Here is a 27,391-nt window from a genome sequence, read left to right as displayed (position 1 = left end):
AGAAAAATTAAATATCACAATGGAGAGAGGGAGTATGGAAGTGATTGTTTTCAGATAGTGTTTGGGAGTTGACGTGTCAGCGGATGGGTTTATGAAGGATGAGCTTAATCAAAGAATTGATGAAGGAAAAAAGGGGAGTGGTGCGTTGAGGTATATGTGGAGACAAAAAATATTATCTATAGAGGCAAACAAGGGAATGTACGATAGTATAGTGGTACCAACACTCTTATATAAGTGTGAAACTTGGGATGTAAATGCTGCAGTGAGGAGGCAGTGGAGATGTCCTGTCAAAGGGTAGTGTGTGGTGTGAATATTATGCAGAAAATTCAGTGTGTGGAAATTAGGAGAAGGTGTGGAGTTAATAAAAGTATTAGTCACAGGGCTGAAGAGGGGTTGTTGAGGTGGTTTGGTCATTTAGAGAGAATGGATCAAAGTAGAATGACATGGAGAGCATTTAAATCTGTAGGGGAAGGAAGGCGGGGTAGGGGTCGTCCTCGAAAAGGTTGGAGGGAGGGGGTAAAGGAGGTTTTGTGGGTGATGGGCTTGGACTTCCAGCAAGCGTGCGTGAACGTGTTAGATAGGAGTAAATGGAGACGAATGGTATTTGGGACCTGACGAGCTGTTGGAGTGTGAGCAGGGTAATATTTAGTAAAGGGATTCAGGGAAACCAGTTATTTTTATATAGCCAGACTTAAGTCTTGGAAATGGGAAGTACAATGCCTGCACTGTAAAGGAGGGGTTTTGGGATATTGACAGTTTGGAGGGATATGTTGTGTATCTTTATACGTATATGCTTTTAAACTGTTGTATTCTGAGCACCTCTGCAAAAACAGTGATTATGTGTGAGTGAGGCGGAAGTGTTGAATGATGATGAAAGTATTTTTGTTTTGGGGATTTTCTTTCTTTTTGGGTCACCCTGCCTCAGTGGGAGATGGCCGACTTGTTAAAAAAAAAATATATATATGTATATATATATGTATATATATATATATATTATAGGTAGTAGGTTGGTAGACAGGAACCACCCAGGGAAGTACTACCATCCTGCCAGATGACTGTGAAACAGTAACCTGTAACTGTTTTGCATGATGGTAGGATTGCTGGTTTCTTTTTCTGTTTCATAAACACGCTAGATAACAGGGATATCTTGCTACTCCTACTTACACTTTGGTCACACTTCACAGACACGCACATGCATATATATATACATACATCTAGGTTTTTCTCCTTTTTCTAAATAGCTCTTGTTCTTCTTTATTTCTTCTATTGTCCATGGGGAAGTGGAACAGAATTCTTCCTCCGTAAGCCATGCGTGTTGTAAGATGCGACTAAAATGCCGGGAGCAAGGGGCTAGTAATCTCTTCTCCTGTATATATTACTAAATTTAAAAGGAGAAGCTTTGTTTTTCCTTTTGGGCCACCCCGCCTCGGTGGGATACAGCCGGTGTGTTGAAAGAAAGAAAGATATATATATATATATATATATATTTTTTTTTTTTTTTCAACAAGTCGGTCGTCTCCCACTGAGGCAGGGTGACCCAAAAAGAAAGAAAATCCCCAAAACAAAAATACTGTCATCATCATTCAACACTTTTGCCTCACTCACACATAATCACTGTTTTTGCAGAGGTGCTCAGAATACAACAGTTTAAAAGCATATACGTATAAAGATACACAACATATCCCTCCAAACTGTCAATATCCCAAAACCCCTCCTTTACAGTGCAGGCATTGTACTTCCCATTTCCAAGACTTAAGTCTGGCTATATAAAAATAACTGGTTTCCCTGAATCCCTTTACTAAATATTACCCTGCTCACACTCCAACAGCTCGTCAGGTCCCAAATACCATTCGTCTCCATTTACTCCTATCTAACACGTTCACTACGCTTGCTGGAAGTCCAAGCCCATCACCCTACACCTCCTTTACTACCATATATAATATATATATATATATATATATATATATATATATATATATATATATATATATATATATATATATATATATATATATATATATATATATATATATATATATATATATATATATATATATATATATATATATATATATATATATATATATATATATATATATATATATATATATATATATATATATATATATATATATATATATATATATATATATATATATATATATATATATATATATATATATATATATATATATATATATATATATATATATATATATATATATATATATATATATATATATATATATATATATATATATATATATATATATATATATATATATATATATATATATATATATATATATATATATATATATATATATATATATATATATATATATATATATATATATATATATATATATATATATATATATATATATATATATATATATATATATATATATATATATATATATATATATATATATATATATATATATATATATATATATATATATATATATATATATATATATATATATATATATATATATATATATATATATATATATATATATATATATATATATATATATATATATATATATATATATATATATATATATATATATATATATATATATATATATATATATATATATATATATATATATATATATATATATATATATATATATATATATATATATATATATATATATATATATATATATATATATATATATATATATATATATATATATATATATATATATATATATATATATATATATATATATATATATATATATATATATATATATATATATATATATATATATATATATATATATATATATATATATATATATATATATATATATATATATATATATATATATATATATATATATATATATATATATATATATATATATATATATATATATATAAATATATATATATATATAAATATATATATATATATATATATATATATATATAATAAATATATATATATATATATATATATATATATATATAAATATATATATATATATAAATATATATATATATATATATATATATATATATAATATATAATATATATTTATTTAACAAGTTGGCCATCTCCCACCGAGGCAGGGTGACCCAAAAAGAAAATACTTACATCATCATTCAACACTTTCACCTCACTCACACAGAATCACTGTTTTTGCAGAGGTGCCCAGAATACTACAGTTTAGAAGTATATACTATGTACAAAAATATGCAATATATCCCTCCAAACTGCCAATATCCCAAGCCCCTCCTTTAGAGTGCAGGCATTGTACTTCTCATTTCCAGGACTCAAGTCCGGCTATATAAAATAACCGGTTTCTCTGAATCCCTTCACTAAATACGTATTACCCTGCTCACACTCCAACAGCTCGTCAGGTCCCAAATACCATTCATCTCCATTCACTCCTATCTAATGTGCTCACACACGCTTGCTGGAAGTCCAAGCCCCTTGCCCACAGAGCCTCCTTTATCCCCCTCACTCCAACCTTTTCGAGGACGACCCCTGCCTCGCCTTCCTTCCCTTACAGATATATACGCTCTCCAAGTCATTTTACTTTGATCCATTCTCTCTAAATGACCAAACCACCTCAACAACCCCTCTTCAGCCCTCTGACTAATACTTTTATTAACTCCATATTCACTCCATCATCTTAAGCAAGTGTCAGTTTCTTAGTATGACGCGTCAAGATAAAAGCAAGAGTGATGCTAAAATGTGTACCAGTATGTTAATTATTATGCTTACTTATTCTGTTTGGTGGTTCCTAGTTTTCTGCTCACTTCCAAACATAATTTTTTTTTCATGAATTATTTATTGGTGGTATTGTTTACTGAAAATGGTTAAATTTATCCAATTAATGCTAACTTTAATTAACCTAACTTGAAATTAGTTCAAGTTCTTTTAGTACAAAGTCAAGGGAGGTAGAACAACTTGGCATAGTAGTTGTATTTTGGAAATGTTATGAATACAGAAACGAACAATGTCAGCTCTGCTTGTAAGTCATTCATGATGTAGGCACGCAGTCCTTTTGAGATACATTTTTAAGAGGCCCTTTGGCCAGTTTTGGATCAGTAGGCATGCAGATGTTTATAATGAACACATTACATTGCTTCCTCTGCAAAGCATCAGTTCCAGATTACCGTGTGATCATGGCAGTTTCTACTTGCTGCAGAACACCAAGACTATTATAGTTGGCATGCTTCACAACGAAAGCCTGTAATTGTTTTACATGATGGTAGGATTGCTGGTGTCCTTTTTTCTGTCTCATGAACATGCAAGATTTCAGGTACGTCTTGCTACTTCTACTTACACTTAGGTCACACTACACATACATGTACAAGCACATATATACACACCCCTCTGGGTTTTCTTCTATTTTCTTTCTAGTTCTTATTCTTGTTTATTTCCTCTTATCTCCATGGGGAAGTGGAACAGAATTCTTCCTCCGTAAGCCATGCGTGTTGTAAGAGGCAACTAAAATGCCGGGAGCAAGGGGCTAGTAACCTCTTCTCCTGTATATATTACTAAATGTAAAAGGAGAAACTTTCGTTTTTCCTTTTGGGCCACCCCGCCTCGGTGGGATACGGCCGGTGTGTTGAAAGAAAGAAAGAAAGATGCTTCACAACCTTCCTCTTTATTCATGAATGTTTGGACTCTGTGAATATAAGTGTGTTCAGTATTTTGCTGTGAAAGTAACGAGTATTAGAAGAAATCATTTTTATTTTTTTTTTCATTCTGTCTTGTTCTTGAGTTGCCACATGTAGAATCTTGGAAAACATTTTTGCTGTAGTGTAACTGCTTTAGTTTTGTACTTATTTACAAGACATTATACACAGTGGTTAAATAAGAATTTAATTGGTTGTTTATTATATGTAGTATGTATTAAAAATTTTTGAACACACTTTAACTGTCATTGTTGAGTCAGTATACTTATGCTGCTCGTTCATTTAATATTTTCTTGATACTCTTAATAAGACTTGCTTTGCAGCTCTCTCATAGTTATGCACATTCTTATGTTTTGCTTTTATGTTTATTATAGTTGTACTCTAGACTTTCTTGTTAGCCATTATTCTACATATATTATTCCAGTGCTCACACTGGCTTACAAACACCTCAGATATACAGATATCCGTAATATTTAATGTAATTTTCATTTTTTATGTAATATTGTAGGTATATACCGACTTGTTGAAAAAAAAAATAATATATATATATATATATATATATATTTCATATTATTACAACCATTATTTTTATGTTAGAACATAATGAAAATAGTGTTAGTTTGCAAATTTATGTACTCATTATTTTTATTATTAATTTAATGCCCCAGTATCCTTTTATATCCTGTCTGGTGGAATTGTGAGAGACGTAGACTAAGCGGTACTTTATATTATGTTCACATAAATTTTTTCATGTTTAAAGCATATTATTTATGGTAGAGTATATTACTGTGTTGTGCATTGTATGCAAATTGAATTAACTTTGTCTTCCTTATTATTTACAATTTTTTGTTCAAAGCTTTGTACCGCTTAAGTCTTGGGGCATAGGTAGTGCTGTGTGTTGTGATCGTGTCCCTCTCTCTCTCTCTCTCCCCTGTGCCCTGGCTGGTTCTGCCCCCAACTACCACCACCACAACAATCCACCACTACAATACCAACTACCATCACCACAAATGCATTATCTTTCATCAAATATTGCACTACTCTTACATGACTGATCACCACACTTACCCTACTACATCATCACATGGTGCTACTACCCAAACACACCTGCCCACTACACATATCATCTACACTACTACTATGTGCTGCCACCACCCACAATCCTTCATGAATTAACCAAATATTGCATTACTCTACCTACATGACCACATGCATCATTGTTCACCATTACTATCACCACCACCAACCACTATCAAACCACAACTACCATAAACATGACTATCACCACTGCCCTGACAACCACCACCAACCACCACCACCAACCACCAACCACCACCACCAACCACCACCACCAACCACCACCACCACCAACCACCACCACCACCACCACCACCACCACCACCACCACCACCAACCACCACCAACCACCACCAACCACCACCACCACCACCACCACCACCAACCACCACCACCACCAACCACCAACCACCACCACCACCAACCACCACCACCACCAACCACCACCAACCACCACCACCATCAACCACCACCACCACCAACCACCACCACCCACCATCAATGCGCCGTCCAGGTGGTGGTTGGTCCACAGTGAACATGATGACGTGATGGCTTATTTTAGGCGCAAGTACGATGTCATGAACCCCCACAACCTGTACACACTTCTTGCGGAGAGGCTCCTGGTGCACGAGGAAACACTCACCTTGTCTACATACAACTGTCTCTATGAGGTAAAAAAAAAAAAAAAAAAAAAAAAAACTGTCTTCCCTATTATAAATGCATTTAAAATAAACTTAATCATTAATACTTTAATTTATACAGTGTAATATACTGTAGAGTAAAGCATTTTATGAAGGACAGCAATATCATGAATTATTAATATTATATTTTGTCACACTAGTGTTGTATAAATAATTGGACTTTATGGACATAAAGAATTTCATGTACAGTTGTTATTCAGTATTTGCAGTAACTGGTAATTTAAATAGTTAAATGACTATTACCACTTGAAGGAAGTTTTGTAGTTACTGATGATAACTGTGATTTTTCTGTTACTGTAGTGTTTTGTTCTTGAAGATTGAATGCCACTGATAATTCCAAAATGTTATTCATTCTTTGGGATTAAACCATTTATCACTTTAATTTTTGTGAAATTTCTACTGATGTATTGACAGATCCTGACAGAACATATCAGCCAGCAAGTGATGTACTGTAAACATCCTGAACCTGAATCACATTACCGGTTAGAGAACCCAAGTAAGCATAATAAACCCCCTTATTTGTGGAGTTGTATTCCTAGAAAAACGCCACAGATGCAGAAATTGCAAATGTGGTTGCATTCATTGGTCAAACTTTACCTGTTAACTGACCCTTACCTGGTTCACTCCTAGCCTTGTGGGACCCTATCATATTTGTTCTTCTGACCATCCTAAGGGTGAAGATATATTGACTTCCTGTGGCTTATCTATGTCTTCAACTTTCACCTGTATCCCTGTGTACCTTTTTGCCTCTTTAGGAGTCTGTCTATGTCTGCCCTATTAAATTCTCAGAGTATTATGTACTTCTCATAACATGTAGTCCCCTGGTAATTTTGTTCTCTTTCACCATCAAGTTCAGTTCTTTTAGCCTCTCCTCACAATTTCTGTTAGCTTCTGAACTAATCTTGTTGTGAACCTCTTCACTTCCTCCAACTTTTTTGACATGCTTTGCCATGTGTGGGTATAATTGAACTGCACTCGTTTGAAAATTCAACTGTAATGCAGCAAGATTTAGTAGGTGCTTAAAACTCATACAACTAAGACTATCAGCTCTTGATACCTTGATTTTGAAACCAATATAATTATTGTTTTCCCATTTTAATACTTTTTTTTTATACTACTTTTCTATAATGCTATTGTTTTTCATATTACTTTTTTGTATTTTATATGTTGAATATTTATATGTAATGTGGTTTTTTCTTGCAGTGATCTTAAAGGTTTGTGCAACATTAATACGACAGAGCAAACCATCTGACAATTTAATGGAAGTGAAGAAACTGTTTTTGTCGGATATGACGCTTCTCTGTAACAACAACCGTGACAATCGTAGGACTGTTCTACAGATGTCAGTGTGGCAGGTAAATCATGTACCATTGTAAAGTTATTGAGCATTATTGTATTTATCTTTTGGCTATATTCTTTGAAGCTTCATTTTCTTTTGGATTGGTTCCTGTAAGATTGGCTCTGTGTAAAATCTTATTCAGACATTGTATAGGTGGATACATATGAGTGGCAACTATGTATTGTAGTGCTACAGTGTAAGATCCAGGGGAAGTACCACCAGTTATAACAAAGTGTACCTATGGAATAATAGCTGTAGGTTTACAAATGGTAGTAAAAATGTATTTTTAACAAAGAAGCTTTTATTATTACAAGGTTTCATCCACAGGCTTCACCAACAGGGTCAGCAGCTCCAGAAGTTTCACATAGGAGGTGTTTAGGGGAGACACTATAGTTGGAGAGAGTAGGGGAGGTGCATTAAAAAATATGTATACAGCCTCTTCTCACTTAACGATGGCGTTCCGTTCCTAAGACTATGTTGGTAAACGAATTCATTACTAAGTGAGGCCCATACTGTAATGGTAGTGTGTTTTTGTCATTTATCTTTGATATTGTTTTAATGTAACCTATGCACCATTTATAACATTTCTGGAATATTTTTAAATGTTTATTCATTAGTATACTGTATATTGTAATAAACAGTTTTAATATACATTACTTAATTATACATAGTGGTCAGAGAGCCCGTCCTAAGTCCGAGTCGTTGGTAAACAAGTACGTCACTAAATAAGGAGAGGCTGTATATGTTTTTTTTTTAACACGGCCATTTCCCACCAAGTCAGGGTGACCCAAAAAGAAAGAAAGGAACTTTCATCGTCATTCGACACTTTCACCATCACTCATACATAATCACTGTCTTTGCAGAGGCTCTCAGATGTGACAGTTTAGATGTCCCTCTAAACTGTCAATATCCCGAACCCCTCCTTTAAAGTGCAGACATTGTACTTACCATTTCCAAGACTCAAGTCCGGCTAACTGGTTTCCTTGAATCCCTTCACAAAATATTACCCTGTTCACGTGCCAACAGCTCGTCAGATTCCAAAAACCATTTGACTCCTTTTACTCCTATCTAACATGCTCACACACGCTTAATGACAGATAATTAATGATGGGGAAGTGGAATAGAATTCTTCATTTGTAAACTATGCGTGTTGTAAGGGGCGATTAAAATGCTGGGAGCAAGGGGGCTAGTAACCCCCACCCCTATATTCATTACTAAATTTAAAAAGAGAACGTTTGTTTTTCTTTTTAGGTCACCCTGCCTTGGTGGGATATGGCCGGTTCATTGAAAAAAAAAAAAAGTTTTGCACCTTTACTCAAATGTTATTCGTTATATATTGTTCACTATTTTGTCAAAACTTTATATATATAACTTAATTATTATTTTAGTCTTGTTATGAATCATGCTTTTAGTGTCCTGGTGTTTTCACAAAGTGACCATTGAATTTATTGAATAAAATTGGTAATACATGTAGCCTAACTTGTTTTGAACACCATTTTGCCAAAATAATTGCTGTATGTTTTAATGAAATACCAAGTACAGTAGGGCCTCACTTATGTGGCAGGTTAGGTTCCAAGCTACCACCCTAAAGCGGAAATCGTCTTAATGCAGAACGCCATTTTTTTTTCCACTTATAAATATATATAAATGCCAGACATCAAGTTTACACTAATATAAAGTTAGTAAGAGAACTAGGCATTAAAAAACACAATAAAAAGTAAAATACATGTACGGTACATTCATTACTTACCTTAAAATATTTGTAGTCTTAATGTAGGGCGAGAGGCGAGTAGTACTTATTTGTAGGAAGTCAGGTGTAGGTAGCCCTGGCTCTCCGTCCTAGACTTAATATACAATATTTAAAGCAGCCCAGAGAGATGCAGTACACTCATTTTTTACTTAAAATATGTGTAGTGTTAATGTAGGATGAGAGGTGAGTAGTATTTATTTGTAGGAAGTCGGTAGGTAGTCGGTAGGTGTAGCCCGCCTGGGCTACACCTACCTACATAGCTATACAATATTTAATGTGCCTCAGAGCCATATTATTACCATTGACCTACCTAGTTCACTGAGTTTAATTGTTTCTAACAAGTACTTTCAGATCCCACCATAAACGAAGGGAGAAGTAATGAATAAGTCATGCTGAGAATTGTAAACAAAAGCTGAGTGTTAAGGGGAATGACTGGGCCAAATGCAGATTTATACACGTTTTCTCTGGCACTGGACCAGAGAAAACGTAATGTTTTCCCTCCACCCGGGTAGCACACCTCCATAGCATATAAACATAGCATGTTTATATGCTATGTAGCATGTTTCTTATATAATTTTGAAGAAAATATAGATAGATTAATGAAAATGTCTATATTAGTGTAAAATAAAACATTTCATGTGCCCAAGAGTGATTATTATTACGTACTATTAGTATTACTATGGCGTTAAGACTAGAGGGACACTCTTAGTGATTTTAATGTGTACCTACACACCAGCACAGTTTGTAAGTATATTTAGGTACAGGTACACATAAGTATTATTATCAGAGTACATATAAAATATGCAATAACTTTAAAACACACTAAATTTTAGAAAGTTTTCAGACATAATAGAGATTTGCTCATGGAGAATGTAAACAAACCGGGTAGAGCATGCCGCATTAGAAAGACAGGTTGCCGTATAGCGAGTTTTGGTCATAGTTTGAAATTGCTGTATTAACGGAACGCCGTAAGGCGAGACATCGTAAAGTGAGGCCCTACTGTATACAGTATTTACATTTTTTTTTTTTCTTTTTTTTTTTTCTTTTGCAATTTCAGGAATGGTTGATTGCTTTAGCTTACATTCACCCAAGATCAACAGAGGAGCAAAAGATTAGTGATATGGTTTACTCTCTCTTTCGTATGCTTCTTCATCATGCAATCAAGTTTGAATATGGTGGTTGGAGAGTGTGGGTTGATACATTGGCTATTGTTCATTCGAAGGTGAGAAATAGTATCCTCTGTATTAACATTTTTTAAATGCTTTGCCATATATTCAGTACAGTGGTACTGTTGTACCATTGTAAGTTGAACCATTATAAGTTGAACCATTGTAAAGCGAGGATCATCTGTATGTACAGTATTTTTTAATAATGTTAGTAAATTAAAAAAATGTTATAAAAGCAAGTTTTATGTTTGAACAGGTTTCATATGAAGAATTCAAGCTTCAGTTTGCTCAAATGTATGAACAGTATGAGCGCCATCGATCTGATAACATCACTGATCCAGCAATTCGGCAGCAGCGTCCCATTTCAACAATTTCAGGGTGGGATCAAGCAGCAAGCAAACAGTATTATGTCAACACAGAGATGTACCGTAATGGACATGGAGCTGAGGTTGGTTGTCTTATAAAATAGTATTGGAAATCCTAATTATTTTTTTTACTGAAATTTATATTAGATACTTTATATTAGGACTTGAGTCCTGGAGGTGGGAAGTACAATGCCTTCACTTTAAAGGAGGGTTTGGGATATTTGCTGTTTGTAGTGACATCTGAACTGTCTTATCTGCAGGCCTTTGTAAAGACAGTGATTATGTATGAATGATGGTGAGTGTGTTGAATGATGGTTGGTTGGTTGGCAAGGTTTGTCAGGAAATGGGACAAGTGTTCCTTGACGCAGGTCTTAGTCACATGATGACCCACAGCTGGAGCTTTTGGTCATCTGACCGAGGCCTTCCGCTGGCTTACCGGTCCACCCCTCAAAAAATGCTGGTCATGTTTGAATGATGGTGAAAGTGTACCTGTGGAAGAACAGGGATAAAGTGATTGATGGTGAAAGTGTGTCCTTTATTTAAAGTTTTTTTTTACACTTTGGTCACACTTCATAGACACGCACATGCATATATATATATACATACATCTAGGTTTTTCTCCTTTTTCTAAATAGCTCTTGTTCTTTTTATTTCTTCTATTGTCCATGGGGAAGTGGAAAAGAATCTTTCCTCCGTAAGCCATGCGTGTCTTTTTTGAGCCACCTTGTCCTGGGAGATGGCTGCCAGACTTCAGTTCTGGAGGTGGAAAGTACTGTGCCTGCACTCTGGTGGAGGGGTGGGGATATTTACAGTTTATGGGGGAGGAATCTGAACTGTAATATTAGTGTACCTGTGGAAGAACAGGGATAAAGTGATTGATGGTGAAAGTGTGTCCTTTATGGAGGATAAATGGGTTGAGAGCCTGACCTCAGTGGAAAAGTGGGTGCAGGAGGGAAGAGGAGCGATTGGTGGAATGATGATGTAAAGAGAGTAGTAAGGGAGAAAAAGTTAGCATATGAGAAGTTTTTACAAAGTAGAAGTGATGCAAGGAGGGAAGAGTATATGGAGAAAAAGAGAGAAGTTAAGAGAGTGGTGAAGCAATGTAAAAAGAGAGCAAATGAGAGAGTGGGTGAGATGTTATCAACAAATTTTGTTGAAAATAAGAAAAAGTTTTGGAGTGAGATTAACAAGTTAAGAAAGCCTAGAGAACAAATGGATTTGTCAGTTAAAAATAGGAGAGGAGAGTTATTAAATGGAGAGTTAGAGGTATTGGGAAGATGGAAGGAATATTTTGAGGAATTGTTAAATGTTGATGAAGATAGGGAAGCTGTGATTTCGTGTATAGGGCAAGGAGGAATAACATCTTGTAGGAGTGAGGAAGAGCCAGTTGTGAGTGTGGGGGAAGTTCGTGAGGCAGTAGGTAAAATGAAAGGGGGTAAGGCAGCCGGGATTGATGGGATAAAGATAGAAATGTTAAAAGCAGGTGGGGATATAGTTTTGGAGTGGTTGGTGCAATTATTTAATAAATGTATGGAAGAGGGTAAGGTACCTAGGGATTGGCAGAGAGCATGCATAGTTCCTTTGTATAAAGGCAAAGGGGATAAAAGAGAGTGCAAAAATTATAGGGGGATAAGTCTGTTGAGTGTACCTGGTAAAGTGTATGGTAGAGTTATAATTGAAAGAATTAAGAGTAAGACGGAGAATAGGATAGCAGATGAACAAGGAGGCTTTAGGAAAGGTAGGGGGTGTGTGGACCAGGTGTTTACAGTGAAACATATAAGTGAACAGTATTTAGATAAGGCTAAAGAGGTCTTTGTGGCATTTATGGATTTGGAAAAGGCGTATGACAGGGTGGATAGGGGGGCAATGTGGCAGATGTTGCAAGTGTATGGTGTAGGAGGTAGGTTACTGAAAGCAGTGAAGAGTTTTTACGAGGATAGTGAGGCTCAAGTTAGAGTATGTAGGAAAGAGGGAAATTTTTTCCCAGTAAAAGTAGGCCTTAGACAAGGATGTGTGATGTCACCGTGGTTGTTTAATATATTTATAGATGGGGTTGTAAGAGAAGTAAATGCGAGGGTCTTGGCAAGAGGCGTGGAGTTAAAAGATAAAGAATCACACACAAAGTGGGAGTTGTCACAGCTGCTCTTTGCTGATGACACTGTGCTCTTGGGAGATTCTGAAGAGAAGTTGCAGAGTTTGGTGGATGAATTTGGTAGGGTGTGCAAAAGAAGAAAATTAAAGGTGAATACAGGAAAGAGTAAGGTTATGAGGATAACAAAAAGATTAGGTGATGAAAGATTGAATATCAGATTGGAGGGAGAGAGTATGGAGGAGGTGAACGTATTCAGATATTTGGGAGTGGACGTGTCAGCGGATGGGTCTATGAAAGATGAGGTGAATCATAGAATTGATGAGGGAAAAAGAGTGAGTGGTGCACTTAGGAGTCTGTGGAGACAAAGAACTTTGTCCTTGGAGGCAAAGAGGGGAATGTATGAGAGTATAGTTTTACCAACGCTCTTATATGGGTGTGAAGCGTGGGTGATGAATGTTGCAGCGAGGAGAAGGCTGGAGGCAGTGGAGATGTCATGTCTGAGGGCAATGTGTGGTGTGAATATAATGCAGAGAATTCGTAGTTTGGAAGTTAGGAGGAGGTGCGGGATTACCAAAACTGTTGTCCAGAGGGCTGAGGAAGGGTTGTTGAGGTGGTTCGGACATGTAGAGAGAATGGAGCGAAACAGAATGACTTCAAGAGTGTATCAGTCTGTAGTGGAAGGAAGGCGGGGTAGGGGTCGGCCTAGGAAGGGTTGGAGGGAGGGGGTAAAGGAGGTTTTGTGTGCGAGGGGCTTGGACTTCCAGCAGGCATGCGTGAGCGTGTTTGATAGGAGTGAATGGAGACAAATGGTTTTTAATACTTGACGTGCTGTTGGAGTGTGAGCAAAGTAACATTTATGAAGGGATTCAGGGAAACCGGCAGGCCGGACTTGAGTCCTGGAGATGGGAAGTACAGTGCCTGCACTCTGAAGGATGGGTGTTAATGTTGCAGTTTAAAAACTGTAGTGTAAAGCACCCTTCTGGCAAGACAGTGATGGAGTGAATGATGGTGAAAGTTTTTCTTTTTCGGGCCACCCTGCCTTGGTGGGAATCGGCCGGTGTGATAATAAAAAAAAAAAAAAAAAATAAAATAATTATTATTCCTGTAATGTTGCCAGTTCACAAGTGGAAGTGACATAATCCTTTCATTATAGCTGTTTAGGTTGTAAAAGATGACTAAGATGCAGCGAGGAGGCACAGAAGAGAGTATTTTAAGATAGTTGATAAATGTAGAGGATAAAAAGAGAGGTGGAGATTTTATGCATAGGACAGGGAGGAAAATAATTTGTTGTAAGAGAGTTTGGAGGTGGGTAGGTGTGGGTGTACTCACCTAATTGTGGTTGCAGGGGTCGAGACACAGCTCCTGGCCCTGCCCCTTCACTGATTGCTACTAGGTCCTCTCTCTCTCTGCTTCCATAGCTTTGTCATACCTCGTCTTAAAGCTATGTATGGTTCCTGCCTTCACCACATCACTTGCTAGGCTATTCCACTTCCTGACGACTCTATGACTGAAGAAATACTTCCTAACATCCCTATGACTCGTCTGAGTCTTCAGCTTCCAGTTGTGACCCCTTGTTTTAGTGCCCCCCTCTCTGGAACAACCTGTCTCTGTCTATCTTATCTATTCCATACAGTATCTTGTATGTCGTTATCATGTCTCCCCGACCCGCCTGTCCTCCAATGTCGTCAGTCCGATTTCCTTCAACCTTTCTTCGTAGGACATACCCCTGAGCTCCAGAACTAGCCTTGTTGCAAACCTTTGCACTTTCTCTAATTTCTTGACATGTTTGCCAAGGTGTGGGTTCCAAACTGGAGCTGCATACTCCAGTATGGGCCTGATGTACACAGTGTACAGTGTCTTGAACGATTTCTTACTAAGGTATCGGAATGCTATTCTCAGGTTTGCCAGGCACCCGTATGCTGCAGCAGTTATCTGGGTGATGTGTGCCTCCGGAGACATGCTCGGTGTTATGATCACCCCAAGATCTTTCTCCTTGAGCGAGGTTTACAGTCCTTGGCCACCTAGTCTATACTCTGTCTGCGGTCTTCTTTGCCCTTCTCCGATCTTCATGACTTTACACTTGGCAGAGTTGAATTCAAGAAGCCAGTTGCTGGACATGTGTCCAGCCTGTCCAGATCTCTTTGAAGTCCTGCCTGGTCCTCATCTGATTTAATTCTCCTCATTAACTTGACATCATCTGCGAACAGGGACACCTCTGAGTCTATCCCTTCCATCATGTCATTCACATATACCAGAAATAGCACTGGTCCTAGGACCGACCCCTGTGGGACCACGCTCGTCACAGGTGCCCACTGTGATACCTCATCCCGTACCATGACTCGTTGTTGCCTCCCTGTCAGGTATTCTCTGATCCATTGCAGTGCTCTTCCTGTTATACACGCCTGATCCTCTAGTTTCTGCACTAGTTTCTTGTGAGGAACTGTGTTGAAGGCCATCTTGCAGTCCAAGAAAATGTAATCAACCCACCCCTCTCTCTTGTGTCGCACTTCTGTAACTTTGTCATAGAACTCCAGAAGGTTTGTGACAAACGATTTGCCTTCCATGAATCCGTGCTGGTGTGTGTGGGTGTGGGTGTGTGTGGGTGTGTGTGGGTGTGTGTAGGTGTGGGTGTGTGTGGGTATAGGTGTGGGTGTGTGTGGGCATGTGTGGGTGTGTGTGGGCATTGTGTGTGTGTGTGTGTGTGTGTGTGTGTGTGTGTGTGTACGTGTACTCACCTGTTTGTGGTTACAGGGGTCGAGTCATAGCTTCTGGCCCTGCCTCTTCACTAATTGCTACTGGGTCCCCTCTCTCCCTGCTACATGAGCTTTATCAAACCTCGTCTTAAAACTACGAATGTTTCCTGCCTCCGCTACGTCACTTTCTATGCTATTCCACTTCCTGACAACTCCGTGACTGACAAAATACTTCCTAACGTCCCTTTGACTCATAGGAGTCTTCAGCTTCCAGTTGTGACCCCTTGTTTCTGTGTTCCATTTCTGGAACATCCTCTGTCTGTCCACCTTGTCAATTCCTTGCAGTATTTTAAATGTCATTATCATGTCTCCCCTGACCCTCCTGTCCTCCAGTGTCGTCAGGCCGATTTTCCTTGACCTTTTTTCGTAGGACACTCCCCTTAGCTCTAGGACTAATCTCATTGCAAACCTTTGCACTTTCTCTAATTTCTTGACGTGCTTGACCAGGTGTGGATTCCAAACAGGTGCTGCATACTCCAGTATGGGCCTGACGTATATGGTGTACAGAGTCTTGAACGATTCCTTACTGAGGTATCGAACGCTATTCTTAGGTTTGCCAGACGCCTGTATGCTGCAGCAGTTATCTTAGTGATGTACACCTCAGGAGATGTGCTCAGTATTATACTCACCCCAAGATCTTTTTCCTTGAGTGAGGTTTGCAGTCTTTGACCACCTAGACTATACTCTGTCTGCAGTCTTCTTTGCCCTTCCCCAAGCTTCATGACTTTGCATTTGGTGGGGTTAAATTCAAGGAGCAAGCTGCTGGACCAGGCTTATAGCCTGTTCAGGTCTCTTTGTAGTCCTGCCTGATCCTTGACCGATTTAATTCTCCTCATTAAGTTCACATCATCTGCAAACAAGGACACTTCTGAGTCTATCCCTTCCGTTATGTCATTTACATATACCAAAAACAGCACCCCTGTGGAACCCTGCTTGTCACAGGCACCCACTCTGACACCTCATCACATACCATGACTCATTGTTGCCTCCATGTCAGATATTCTCTGATCCCTTGCAGTACCTTTCCTGATATGCTTGCCTGATGCTCTAGCTTTTGCATTAACCTCTTGTGAGGAACTGTGTCGAAGGCCTTTTTGCAGTCCAAGAAAATACAGTCTATCCAACCCTCTCTATCGTGTCTTACTTCTGTTACTTTGTCATAAAACTTTAGTAGGTTTGTGACAGGATTTTCCTTCCCTGAAACCGTGCTGGTTGTCATTTATAAGCTTGTGTCTTTCTAGGTGCTCTACCACTCTCCTCCTGATGATCTTCTCTATGACTTTGCCTACTATACTCGTCAGTGACACAGGTCTGTAGTTTAATGACTCATGTCTGTCTCCTTTCATAAAAATTGGGACTACATTTGCCATCTTCCATACCTCAGGTATATATATATATATATGTGTGTTTGTGTGTGCATGTGTGTATGTGTTCGTGTGTGTGCATGTGTTCACGTGCGTGTGTTCGTGTGGGTGCATACGTGCGCACACTTTTGTGTCAGAAGTGGGCAAGGTATTGGGTAGGTTAAAAGGTAGAGGGGCAAGGAGACAGTTGTATTTTAAGATTCAAGCCATTTTTTTCTTTTAAATATACCTACCTATGCCATCCAGGTATTGGGGTACGTGACAGAAAAGTTTGGAGATATGGAACACCTTGCTTAATCACATGTTGTTCAAACGTAACTGTTGTGTGTGATATCTTTACGTGGAAATTATTTATTTGTTTTAAATATTCAAAAATTTCTTTGTTTTCAGGTTGAGGCTGAAAAAACCCCGGCTATTGAAAATGGGAAGATGTCTGTGTCCCCAGAACCTCATCATGAACTCCCGAAAGATTCAGAAATTGAGCTGATGTCAAAAGAAAATCAAGGCAGGAGGACGGAAGTTGAAAATAATGATGAGCAACTTAAAGAACAAAATGAGGGAAGGCATACAATAGAAGATAGTATACTAGGGTATGAATTGAGAGAAACAACAAGAGAACCTGTTCTTGAGGAGTTGCAGAAAACTATTGAAGAAATAAAAAATGTTGAAAGCATAGAGTTCTCTGCCCCTCATACTATAATTACCTCAAACATTGCTTCTGAAAAAACAGAAATGGCTGAATTATCAGCAAAAACTGAAGAGGGAAGAGATAGTATAGATCATGATGCAGCAAAAAGTATAGAAGTGAATACTAGTAGTGTGGAGGTTGAAGTTGTGGACATTAAGTCATTAGATAATAAGATAATAGAAGAGTGTGGGGAAAAAATAGAAAGGGAAAGAATTAAAAGAGAAGAAAGTGATAGACATGAAAAGGAACAAGAAGGAGTGAAAATTGAGGATGTAGCTAAAGAAAAAGATATTGACATCCCCAAAAAAGGAGAGAGCAGTAACAATGAAAAGGATGAAAAATCAGATGATGAAGAAGAAAAGAAGGATGAGGACAAGAAGGAAGCATCTGACGAAGAAAACTCTGACCTAACTTCTTTTTCCTTAGATGTTGCACAGAAGCTGGAGCCTGAAGGGGAAGCAGATTTGCAAATTGTTGAAAGCAGTAGTTCCTCAGAAGAAAGCAATAAAGTTACTGTTACAGAAAATGAAGAAATTAAAGTAAAGAGCTCACTGGAAGCTGAGGAGAAAGTTCTTAAGGCTGAGGATAAGAGTGGAGAGGTAGAAGAAAGTGTTAGAGAGATAGAAGAAACTGATGAGAAAAATTTATGTGATAAAGAAGTTGAAAGTGAAGTAGGAAAGAAAGAAAATGAAATGGAGCAAGTTTCAGGGTTTGGAGATGTTTCCACCCCTGCTCCACCACAAGAGATGATTGCAACCATCTCGGGGAGCCTCCATGAGAAAGATAAAAGTGAAAAAGAGAGAGAGGCCAAAGTATTTGAGGAAGAAACACCTGTTATTGAAGTGCTAAATAATATTTCTGTTAAAAAGGAAGATTCCTGTGATGTACACAGTCAAGTGCAGCCTATCATAGGCGAGGCTCAAAGTATTTCTGTGTTTGAAGTTGAAAATCAAGAATCAGAAACTAAAGTGGAGCCAAGCATAGCACTAGAAAATTTAGAAACTGAAAAAATAAACAGTAGCATAGATGATCCCTTATTAGGTACAAGTAATAATATTGTAAATGAAACACCAGTGTCAAATGTGTCAGTGTCAGACGTTAGTATGTTAGAAGTATCTGTTTCTGATGGTGTAGCGACCAAAACTATTCAAGCCTGTGATAATGTACAAATAATTGCTACTTCTGCCTCTCTCCCACCAGCTTCTAGTCTTGTTAGTAGTGCTGTTCAAACTCCTAAAAAAGACTCACTGACTAAAAGTGCTAGTCATATATTGCCTGAAGATACACCAGAGCAGACCACTGAAGTACAAGTGTCAAACAAAGAAGTACAAGACTCCACTATGACAGAGGTACAATCATCTCCTAAGACAGAGGTTCAGAGTTCTGAAAGTAAAGAAGAAACTTTTTTCTTGACTCAAGAAACTCAAGAATCTCCACTTAAAGTATGCCCAAAATCTTGTAATGCTGAAATTGAAGTCATCCCTAATGATGTATCAAATTCCTCAGGTACAGAGCAGGTGACAGAGAAGCAAGAGCACAGCAATGTTACCCAAAATGTTGGGTTGGAGGCTGGTACTAAAAGTACAGAAGTACAAGAAGGGTCATTACTCTTGCCTGAAGAATTTTCAGATCCATGTTCTAGAGACAAGCCTAAAGATCAAGAGTCACAAACTGAGGAAGTAGGAGATGAAGAGCTCAGTAAAGTAGAAACAGTTAATAGTACTGAGGTAAAAGTTGGTGCCCTTTCAGGTGGGCAGTATGTGGAGAAGGAAGAAGAGGAGAAAGTCTTGGATTTGGAAGAGACAATCAAAATCAGTGATGTGATAGATTTAACAAAAGACCAAGTAGATTTAGGGTTGAAGAGGCATGGAATATCTCTTGCCAGTCAAAGTACTCTTGAGAGAGAAAAGGATAGACAAAGTGAGTTATACTGTGTGTATACTGTTTGTTTATAAATTATATTGTTATTTTTATGCTGTTGTAAAATCTCTGTATGGACTGTTTGTATGTACAGTACTGGGTATGTATGTATGTATATACATTTGCATTACAAATGCACTAACTTTTATGGGTGTGAGGAATGAACTTGGAACATTGCAACTAAGGGCTAGAGGTATTGGAGACATCTTCTAAATATTTGTGTAAATATTATGCAAAATATAGGTAGTAGGTTGGTAGACAGCAACCACCCAGGGAAGTACTACCGTCCTGCCAGATGACTGTGAAACAAAAACCTGTAACTGTTTTGCATGATGGTAGGATTGCTGGTTTCTTTTTCTGTCTCATAAACACGCTAAGATAACAGGGATATCTTGCTACTCCTACTTACACTTTGGTCACACTTCATAGACACGCACATGCATATATATATATATACATACATCTAGGTTTTTCTCCTTTTTCTAAATAGCTCTTGTTCTTTTTATTTCTTCTATTGTCCATGGGGAAGTGGAAAAGAATCTTTCCTCCGTAAGCCATGCGTGTCGTATGAGGCGACTAAAATGCCGGGAGCAATGGGCTAGTAACCCCTTCTCCTGTATACAATTACTAAAAAAGAGAAGAAGAAAAACTTTATAAAACTGGGTTGCTTAAATGTGCGTGGATGTAGTGCGGATGACAAGAAACAGATGATTGCTGATGTTATGAATGAAAAGAAGTTGGATGTCCTGGCCCTAAGCGAAACAAAGCTGAAGGGGGTAGGAGAGTTTCAGTGGGGGGAAATAAATGGGATTAAATCTGGAGTATCTGAGAGAGTTAGAGCAAAGGAAGGGGTAGCAGTAATGTTAAATGATCAGTTATGGAAGGAGAAAAGAGAATATGAATGTGTAAATTCAAGAATTATGTGGATTAAAGTAAAGGTTGGATGCGAGAAGTGGGTCATAATAAGCGTGTATGCACCTGGAGAAGAGAGGAATGCAGAGGAGAGAGAGAGATTTTGGGAGATGTTAAGTGAATGTATAGGAGCCTTTGAACCAAGTGAGAGAGTAATTGTGGTAGGGGACTTGAATGCTAAAGTAGGAGAAACTTTTAGAGAGGGTGTGGTAGGTAAGTTTGGGGTGCCAGGTGTAAATGATAATGGGAGCCCTTTGATTGAACTTTGTATAGAAAGGGGTTTAGTTATAGGTAATACATATTTTAAGAAAAAGAGGATAAATAAGTATACACGATATGATGTAGGGCGAAATGACAGTAGTTTGTTGGATTATGTATTGGTAGATAAAAGACTGTTGAGTAGACTTCAGGATGTACATGTTTATAGAGGGGCCACAGATATATCAGATCACTTTCTAGTTGTAGCTACACTGAGAGTAAAAGGTAGATGGGATACAAGGAGAATAGAAGCATCAGGGAAGAGAGAGGTAAAGGTTTATAAACTAAAAGAGGAGGCAGTTAGGGTAAGATATAAACAGCTATTGGAGGATAGATGGGCTAATGAGAGCATAGGCAATGGGGTCGAAGAGGTATGGGGTAGGTTTAAAAATGTAGTGTTAGAGTGTTCAGCAGAAGTTTGTGGTTACAGGAATTATGTATTGGTAGAGAAAAAGTTAGCATATGAGAAGTTTTTACAAAGTAGAAGTGATGCAAGGAGGGAAGAGTATATGGAGAAAAAGAGAGAAGTTAAGAGAGTGGTGAAGCAATGTAAAAAGAGAGCAAATGAGAGAGTGGGTGAGATGTTATCAACAAATTTTGTTGAAAATAAGAAAAAGTTTTGGAGTGAGATTAACAAGTTAAGAAAGCCTAGAGAACAAATGGATTTGTCAGTTAAAAATAGGAGAGGAGAGTTATTAAATGGAGAGTTAGAGGTATTGGGAAGATGGAAGGAATATTTTGAGGAATTGTTAAATGTTGATGAAGATAGGGAAGCTGTGATTTCGTGTATAGGGCAAGGAGGAATAACATCTTGTAGGAGTGAGGAAGAGTCAGTTGTGAGTGTGGGGGAAGTTCGTGAGGCAGTAGGTAAAATGAAAGGGGGTAAGGCAGCCGGGATTGATGGGATAAAGATAGAAATGTTAAAAGCAGGTGGGGATATAGTTTTGGAGTGGTTGGTGCAATTATTTAATAAATGTATGGAAGAGGGTAAGGTACCTAGGGATTGGCAGAGAGCATGCATAGTTCCTTTGTATAAAGGCAAAGGGGATAAAAGAGAGTGCAAAAATTATAGGGGGATAAGTCTGTTGAGTGTACCTGGTAAAGTGTATGGTAGAGTTATAATTGAAAGAATTAAGAGTAAGACGGAGAATAGGATAGCAGATGAACAAGGAGGCTTTAGGAAAGGTAGGGGGTGTGTGGACCAGGTGTTTACAGTGAAACATATAAGTGAACAGTATTTAGATAAGGCTAAAGAGGTCTTTGTGGCATTTATGGATTTGGAAAAGGCGTATGACAGGGTGGATAGGGGGGCAATGTGGCAGATGTTGCAAGTGTATGGTGTAGGAGGTAGGTTACTGAAAGCAGTGAAGAGTTTTTACGAGGATAGTGAGGCTCAAGTTAGAGTATGTAGGAAAGAGGGGAATTTTTTCCCAGTAAAAGTAGGCCTTAGACAAGGATGTGTGATGTCACCGTGGTTGTTTAATATATTTATAGATGGGGTTGTAAGAGAAGTAAATGCGAGGGTCTTGGCAAGAGGCGTGGAGTTAAAAGATAAAGAATCACACACAAAGTGGGAGTTGTCACAGCTGCTCTTTGCTGATGACACTGTGCTCTTGGGAGATTCTGAAGAGAAGTTGCAGAGATTGGTGGATGAATTTGGTAGGGTGTGCAAAAGAAGAAAATTAAAGGTGAATACAGGAAAGAGTAAGGTTATGAGGATAACAAAAAGATTAGGTGATGAAAGATTGAATATCAGATTGGAGGGAGAGAGTATGGAGGAGGTGAACGTATTCAGATATTTGGGAGTGGACGTGTCAGCGGATGGGTCTATGAAAGATGAGGTGAATCATAGAATTGATGAGGGAAAAAGAGTGAGTGGTGCACTTAGGAGTCTGTGGAGACAAAGAACTTTGTCCTTGGAGGCAAAGAGGGGAATGTATGAGAGTATAGTTTTACCAACGCTCTTATATGGGTGTGAAGCGTGGGTGATGAATGTTGCAGCGAGGAGAAGGCTGGAGGCAGTGGAGATGTCATGTCTGAGGGCAATGTGTGGTGTGAATATAATGCAGAGAATTCGTAGTTTGGAAGTTAGGAGGAGGTGCGGGATTACCAAAACTGTTGTCCAGAGGGCTGAGGAAGGGTTGTTGAGGTGGTTCGGACATGTAGAGAGAATGGAGCGAAACAGAATGACTTCAAGAGTGTATCAGTCTGTAGTGGAAGGAAGGAGGGGTAGGGGTCGGCCTAGGAAGGGTTGGAGGGAGGGGGTAAAGGAGGTTTTGTGTGCGAGGGGCTTGGACTTCCAGCAGGCATGCGTGAGCGTGTTTGATAGGAGTGAATGGAGACAAATGGTTTTTAATACTTGACGTGCTGTTGGAGTGTGAGCAAAGTAACATTTATGAAGGGATTCAGGGAAACCGGCAGGCCGGACTTGAGTCCTGGAGATGGGAAGTACAGTGCCTGCACTCTGAAGGAGGGGTGTTAATGTTGCAGTTTAAAAACTGTAGTGTAAAGCACCCTTCTGGCAAGACAGTGATGGAGTGAATGATGGTGAAAGTTTTTCTTTTTCGGGCCACCCTGCCTTGGTGGGAATCGGCCGGTGTGATAATAAAAAAAATAATTATGCAAAATATTGTGAATATAATATAGAAATTAAAAGTTGGTGTGGTGTCACGAAGAGTATACTTTAGAGGGCTGAGGAGGGAATACTGAGGTGGTTTGGGAATTAAGAGAAGATGGAGAGGAATAAGATGATGAAAAGGGTGTTTAAATCTGGGGTAGAAAGTAGAAGGGGTAAGGGTTGTTCCCAGGAATGGTTGGATGGACTGGGTACAAGAGGCTTTTTGAGTTTCAGGGGTTTGAGCATCCAGCAGGCATGCATACATTTGTTAAGATAGGAGTAAATGAAGACAAGTAGTTTTTAATGGATATGCTGTTGTAGTATGAACAGGGTAACTTTTATGAAGGGATTTAGGGAAATCGGTTAGCTGGATTTGAGTTCTGGAGGTGGGAAGTACATGGCCTGCTCTCTGAAGGAGGGGTGGGAATGGAAATAAATGGTATAAAATACCAACACAATGGAAATATAAACACTTAAGCAATATAACTTGATCCTTTATTGACAATATTTCGCCCACGCAGTGGGCATTATCAAGTTACAAACAGATCTACCTGGGTGAAACATACGTGAGTATTTATAGGAAGATGAAGTCTAAAACCTTGGGTAGCTTTAAAGAGAGATTGGATAAGTATATGAGTAGACATTCTGCAGTGTTCCTTGATTCTTATGTTCTTATGTGGGATAGCGATGAAGGAGTTTCTTGGCAAGGGGTTCAGCTATGTTATAGAAGCTGTTGTTCTTGTTGAAGTTGTTGGATGTACAGATAAGTGATGATTCCACGATTCTTTGGTATTGAGTGTTGTCTTCTCTGGTGATAAGTCTTGCGTTTCTGTAGTTGTTTAAATGGTTGTGTGAATTTCGGTGTTGAACACAGGCATTCCTTGGAATGTCAGATCTGCCTGCGTACTGGTGTTCTGAAATTCGTGTTTGGAGGTCTCTGGATGTTTCGCAGACGTATAATTTGCTGCAGCCATTACAAGGGATTGTGTATACCCCTGCAGAGAATTGAAGCTTGTCCTGTCTATTACTGGTAATGTCCTTGATAGTGGTGGATGTGGAGATAGATACTTGGAATGAGGTTTTGGAAAAGATGTTGGATAGGTGTTTGGCAATGGAGTTGGTAGGAAGGACTATGTATCTCTTTTCAGCAGTGTCTTCTCTGGGTGTGTTGAAGATGTTTAATGCCCATCATCTGCAGTCTCTAATGAAGTGACGAGGATAGTGAAGTTTAGAAAATACTTGTTCAGTAAAAGAGTATTCTTCCTCAAGGAATTCACGGCTGCAGATTCTGAGTGTACGTAGGAAAAAGCCTATAATTACACCACGTTTAGTTTTGGTGTCGTGGTAAGAGTAGAAGTGGAGAAGATCCTGTTGGTTGGTAGGTTTTCGCTTTAAAGTCTATCAAAAACCTACCAAACAACACGATCTTCTCCACTTTTCTGTAAGAAATTCATGTTGTAAGAGGCGAGTAAAATCTGGGAGCAAGGCGATAGTAACCTCTTCTTCTGTATACATTACTAATTTTAAAAAGAGAAACTTTCGTTTTTCTTTTTAGGTCACGCTGCCTCAGTGGGATATGTCCGGTTTGTTGAAAAAAGTATATGTATGCATTTATATATATAATATAATATAATATAATATAATATAATAATAATTATATATATTTATACATATGTATGCTGTCCATGTAAGTCATGCATGTCATAAGAGACAACTAAAATGCCAGGAGCAAGGGGCTAGTAACCCCTTCCCTTGTATAAATTGCTAACTGTAAACAGGAAAACTTCTGTTTCTTCTCTTTTGAGTCACCCAGCCTCAGTGGGAGATGGCCAGTGTATTCTAAAAAAAAAAATATGTATATAGTACAGTATATTAATATTAGAATGTGGGGCAGAAGTTTGTGGCTATAGGAGGGTGGGTGCAGGAGGAAAGAGGAGTGATTGGTGGAATGATGAAGTAAAGGTGTGATAATAGAGAAAAAGATAGCTTATGAGAGGTTTTTACAAAGCAGAAGTGTTATAAGAAGAGCAGAGTATATGGAGAGTAAAAGAAAGGTGAAGAGAGTGGTGAGACAGTGCAAAAGGAGAGCAGATGATAGAATGGGAGAGGCACTGTCAAGAAATTTTGATGAAAATAAGAAAATATTACCTAGGTTGGTAGACAGCAACCACCCAGGGAAGTACTACCGTCCTGCCAAATGACTGTGAAACAAAAACCTGTAACTGTTTTGCATGATGGTAGGATTGCTGGTTTCTTTTTCTGTCTCATAAACACGCTAGATAACAGGGATATCTTGCTTCTCCTACTTACACTTTGGTCACACTTCACAGACACGCACATGCATATATATATATACATACATCTAGGTTTTTCTCCTTTCTAAATAGCTCTTGTTCTTTTTTATTTCTTCTATTGTCCATGGGGAAGTGGAAAAGAATCTTTCCTCCGTAAGCCATGCGTGTCGTATGAGGCGACTAAAATGCCGGGAGCAATGGGCTAGTAACCCCTTCTCCTGTATACATTTACTAAAAAAGAGAAGAAGAAAAACTTTATAAAACTGGGATGCTTAAATGTGCGTGGATGTAGTGCGGATGACAAGAAACAGATGATTGCTGATGTTATGAATGAAAAGAAGTTGGATGTCCTGGCTCTAAGCGAAACAAAGCTGAAGGGGGTAGGAGAGTTTCAGTGGGGGGAAATAAATGGGATTAAATCTGGAGTATCTGAGAGAGTTAGAGCAAAGGAAGGGGTAGCAGTAATGTTAAATGATCAGTTATGGAAGGAGAAAAGAGAATATGAATGTGTAAATTCAAGAATTATGTGGATTAAAGTAAAGGTTGGATGCGAGAAGTGGGTCATAATAAGCGTGTATGCACCTGGAGAAGAGAGGAATGCAGAGGAGAGAGAGAGAGATTTTGGGAGATGTTAAGTGAATGTATAGGAGCCTTTGAACCAAGTGAGAGAGTAATTGTGGTAGGGGACCTGAATGCTAAAGTAGGAGAAACTTTTAGAGAGGGTGTGGTAGGTAAGTTTGGGGTGCCAGGTGTAAATGATAATGGGAGCCCTTTGATTGAACTTTGTATAGAAAGGGGTTTAGTTATAGGTAATACATATTTTAAGAAAAAGAGGATAAATAAGTATACACGATATGATGTAGGGCGAAATGACAGTAGTTTGTTGGATTATGTATTGGTAGATAAAAGACTGTTGAGTAGACTTCAGGATGTACATGTTTATAGAGGGGCCACAGATATATCAGATCACTTTCTAGTTGTAGCTACACTGAGAGTAAAAGGTAGATGGGATACAAGGAGAATAGAAGCATCAGGGAAGAGAGAGGTGAAGGTTTATAAACTAAAAGAGGAGGCAGTTAGGGTAAGATATAAACAGCTATTGGAGGATAGATGGGCTAATGAGAGCATAGGCAATGGGGTCGAAGAGGTATGGGGTAGGTTTAAAAATGTAGTGTTAGAGTGTTCAGCATAAGTTTGTGGTTACAGAAAAGTGGGTGCAGGAGGGAAGAGGAGCGATTGGTGGAATGATGATGTAAAGAGAGTAGTAAGGGAGAAAAAGTTAGCATATGAGAAGTTTTTACAAAGTAGAAGTGATGCAAGGAGGGAAGAGTATATGGAGAAAAAGAGAGAGGTTAAGAGAGTGGTGAAGCAATGTAAAAAGAGAGCAAATGAGAGAGTGGGTGAGATGTTATCAACAAATTTTG

At 38.1% G+C, this 27,391-nt stretch overlaps 1 protein-coding gene across 7 annotated transcripts in view; it reads left to right on the top strand.

Moving 5' to 3' along the window:
• rg (A kinase anchor protein rugose) overlaps positions 1 to 27,391 on the top strand; it is an 803,540-nt gene that overhangs the window by 78,216 nt on the left and 697,933 nt on the right. For 6 of the 7 annotated variants that reach the window (XM_070098204.1, XM_070098202.1, XM_070098206.1 and 3 more), the window contains 6 exons: positions 6,263 to 6,419; positions 6,864 to 6,945; positions 7,653 to 7,804; positions 10,596 to 10,760; positions 10,961 to 11,152; positions 17,669 to 19,886. In XM_070098204.1, the coding sequence (XP_069954305.1) occupies positions 6,263 to 6,419; positions 6,864 to 6,945; positions 7,653 to 7,804; positions 10,596 to 10,760; positions 10,961 to 11,152; positions 17,669 to 19,886 (2,966 nt within the window). The remainder of the gene's footprint in view (positions 1 to 6,262; positions 6,420 to 6,863; positions 6,946 to 7,652; positions 7,805 to 10,595; positions 10,761 to 10,960; positions 11,153 to 17,668; positions 19,887 to 27,391) is intronic. The other variant, XM_070098203.1, reaches the window with a different exon arrangement.

This window comes from Cherax quadricarinatus, chromosome 61 (genome assembly GCF_038502225.1).
Source record: "Cherax quadricarinatus isolate ZL_2023a chromosome 61, ASM3850222v1, whole genome shotgun sequence".
Classification (NCBI taxonomy): domain Eukaryota; kingdom Metazoa; phylum Arthropoda; class Malacostraca; order Decapoda; family Parastacidae; genus Cherax; species Cherax quadricarinatus.
This window is presented reverse-complemented; position numbering and strand designations above follow the sequence as displayed.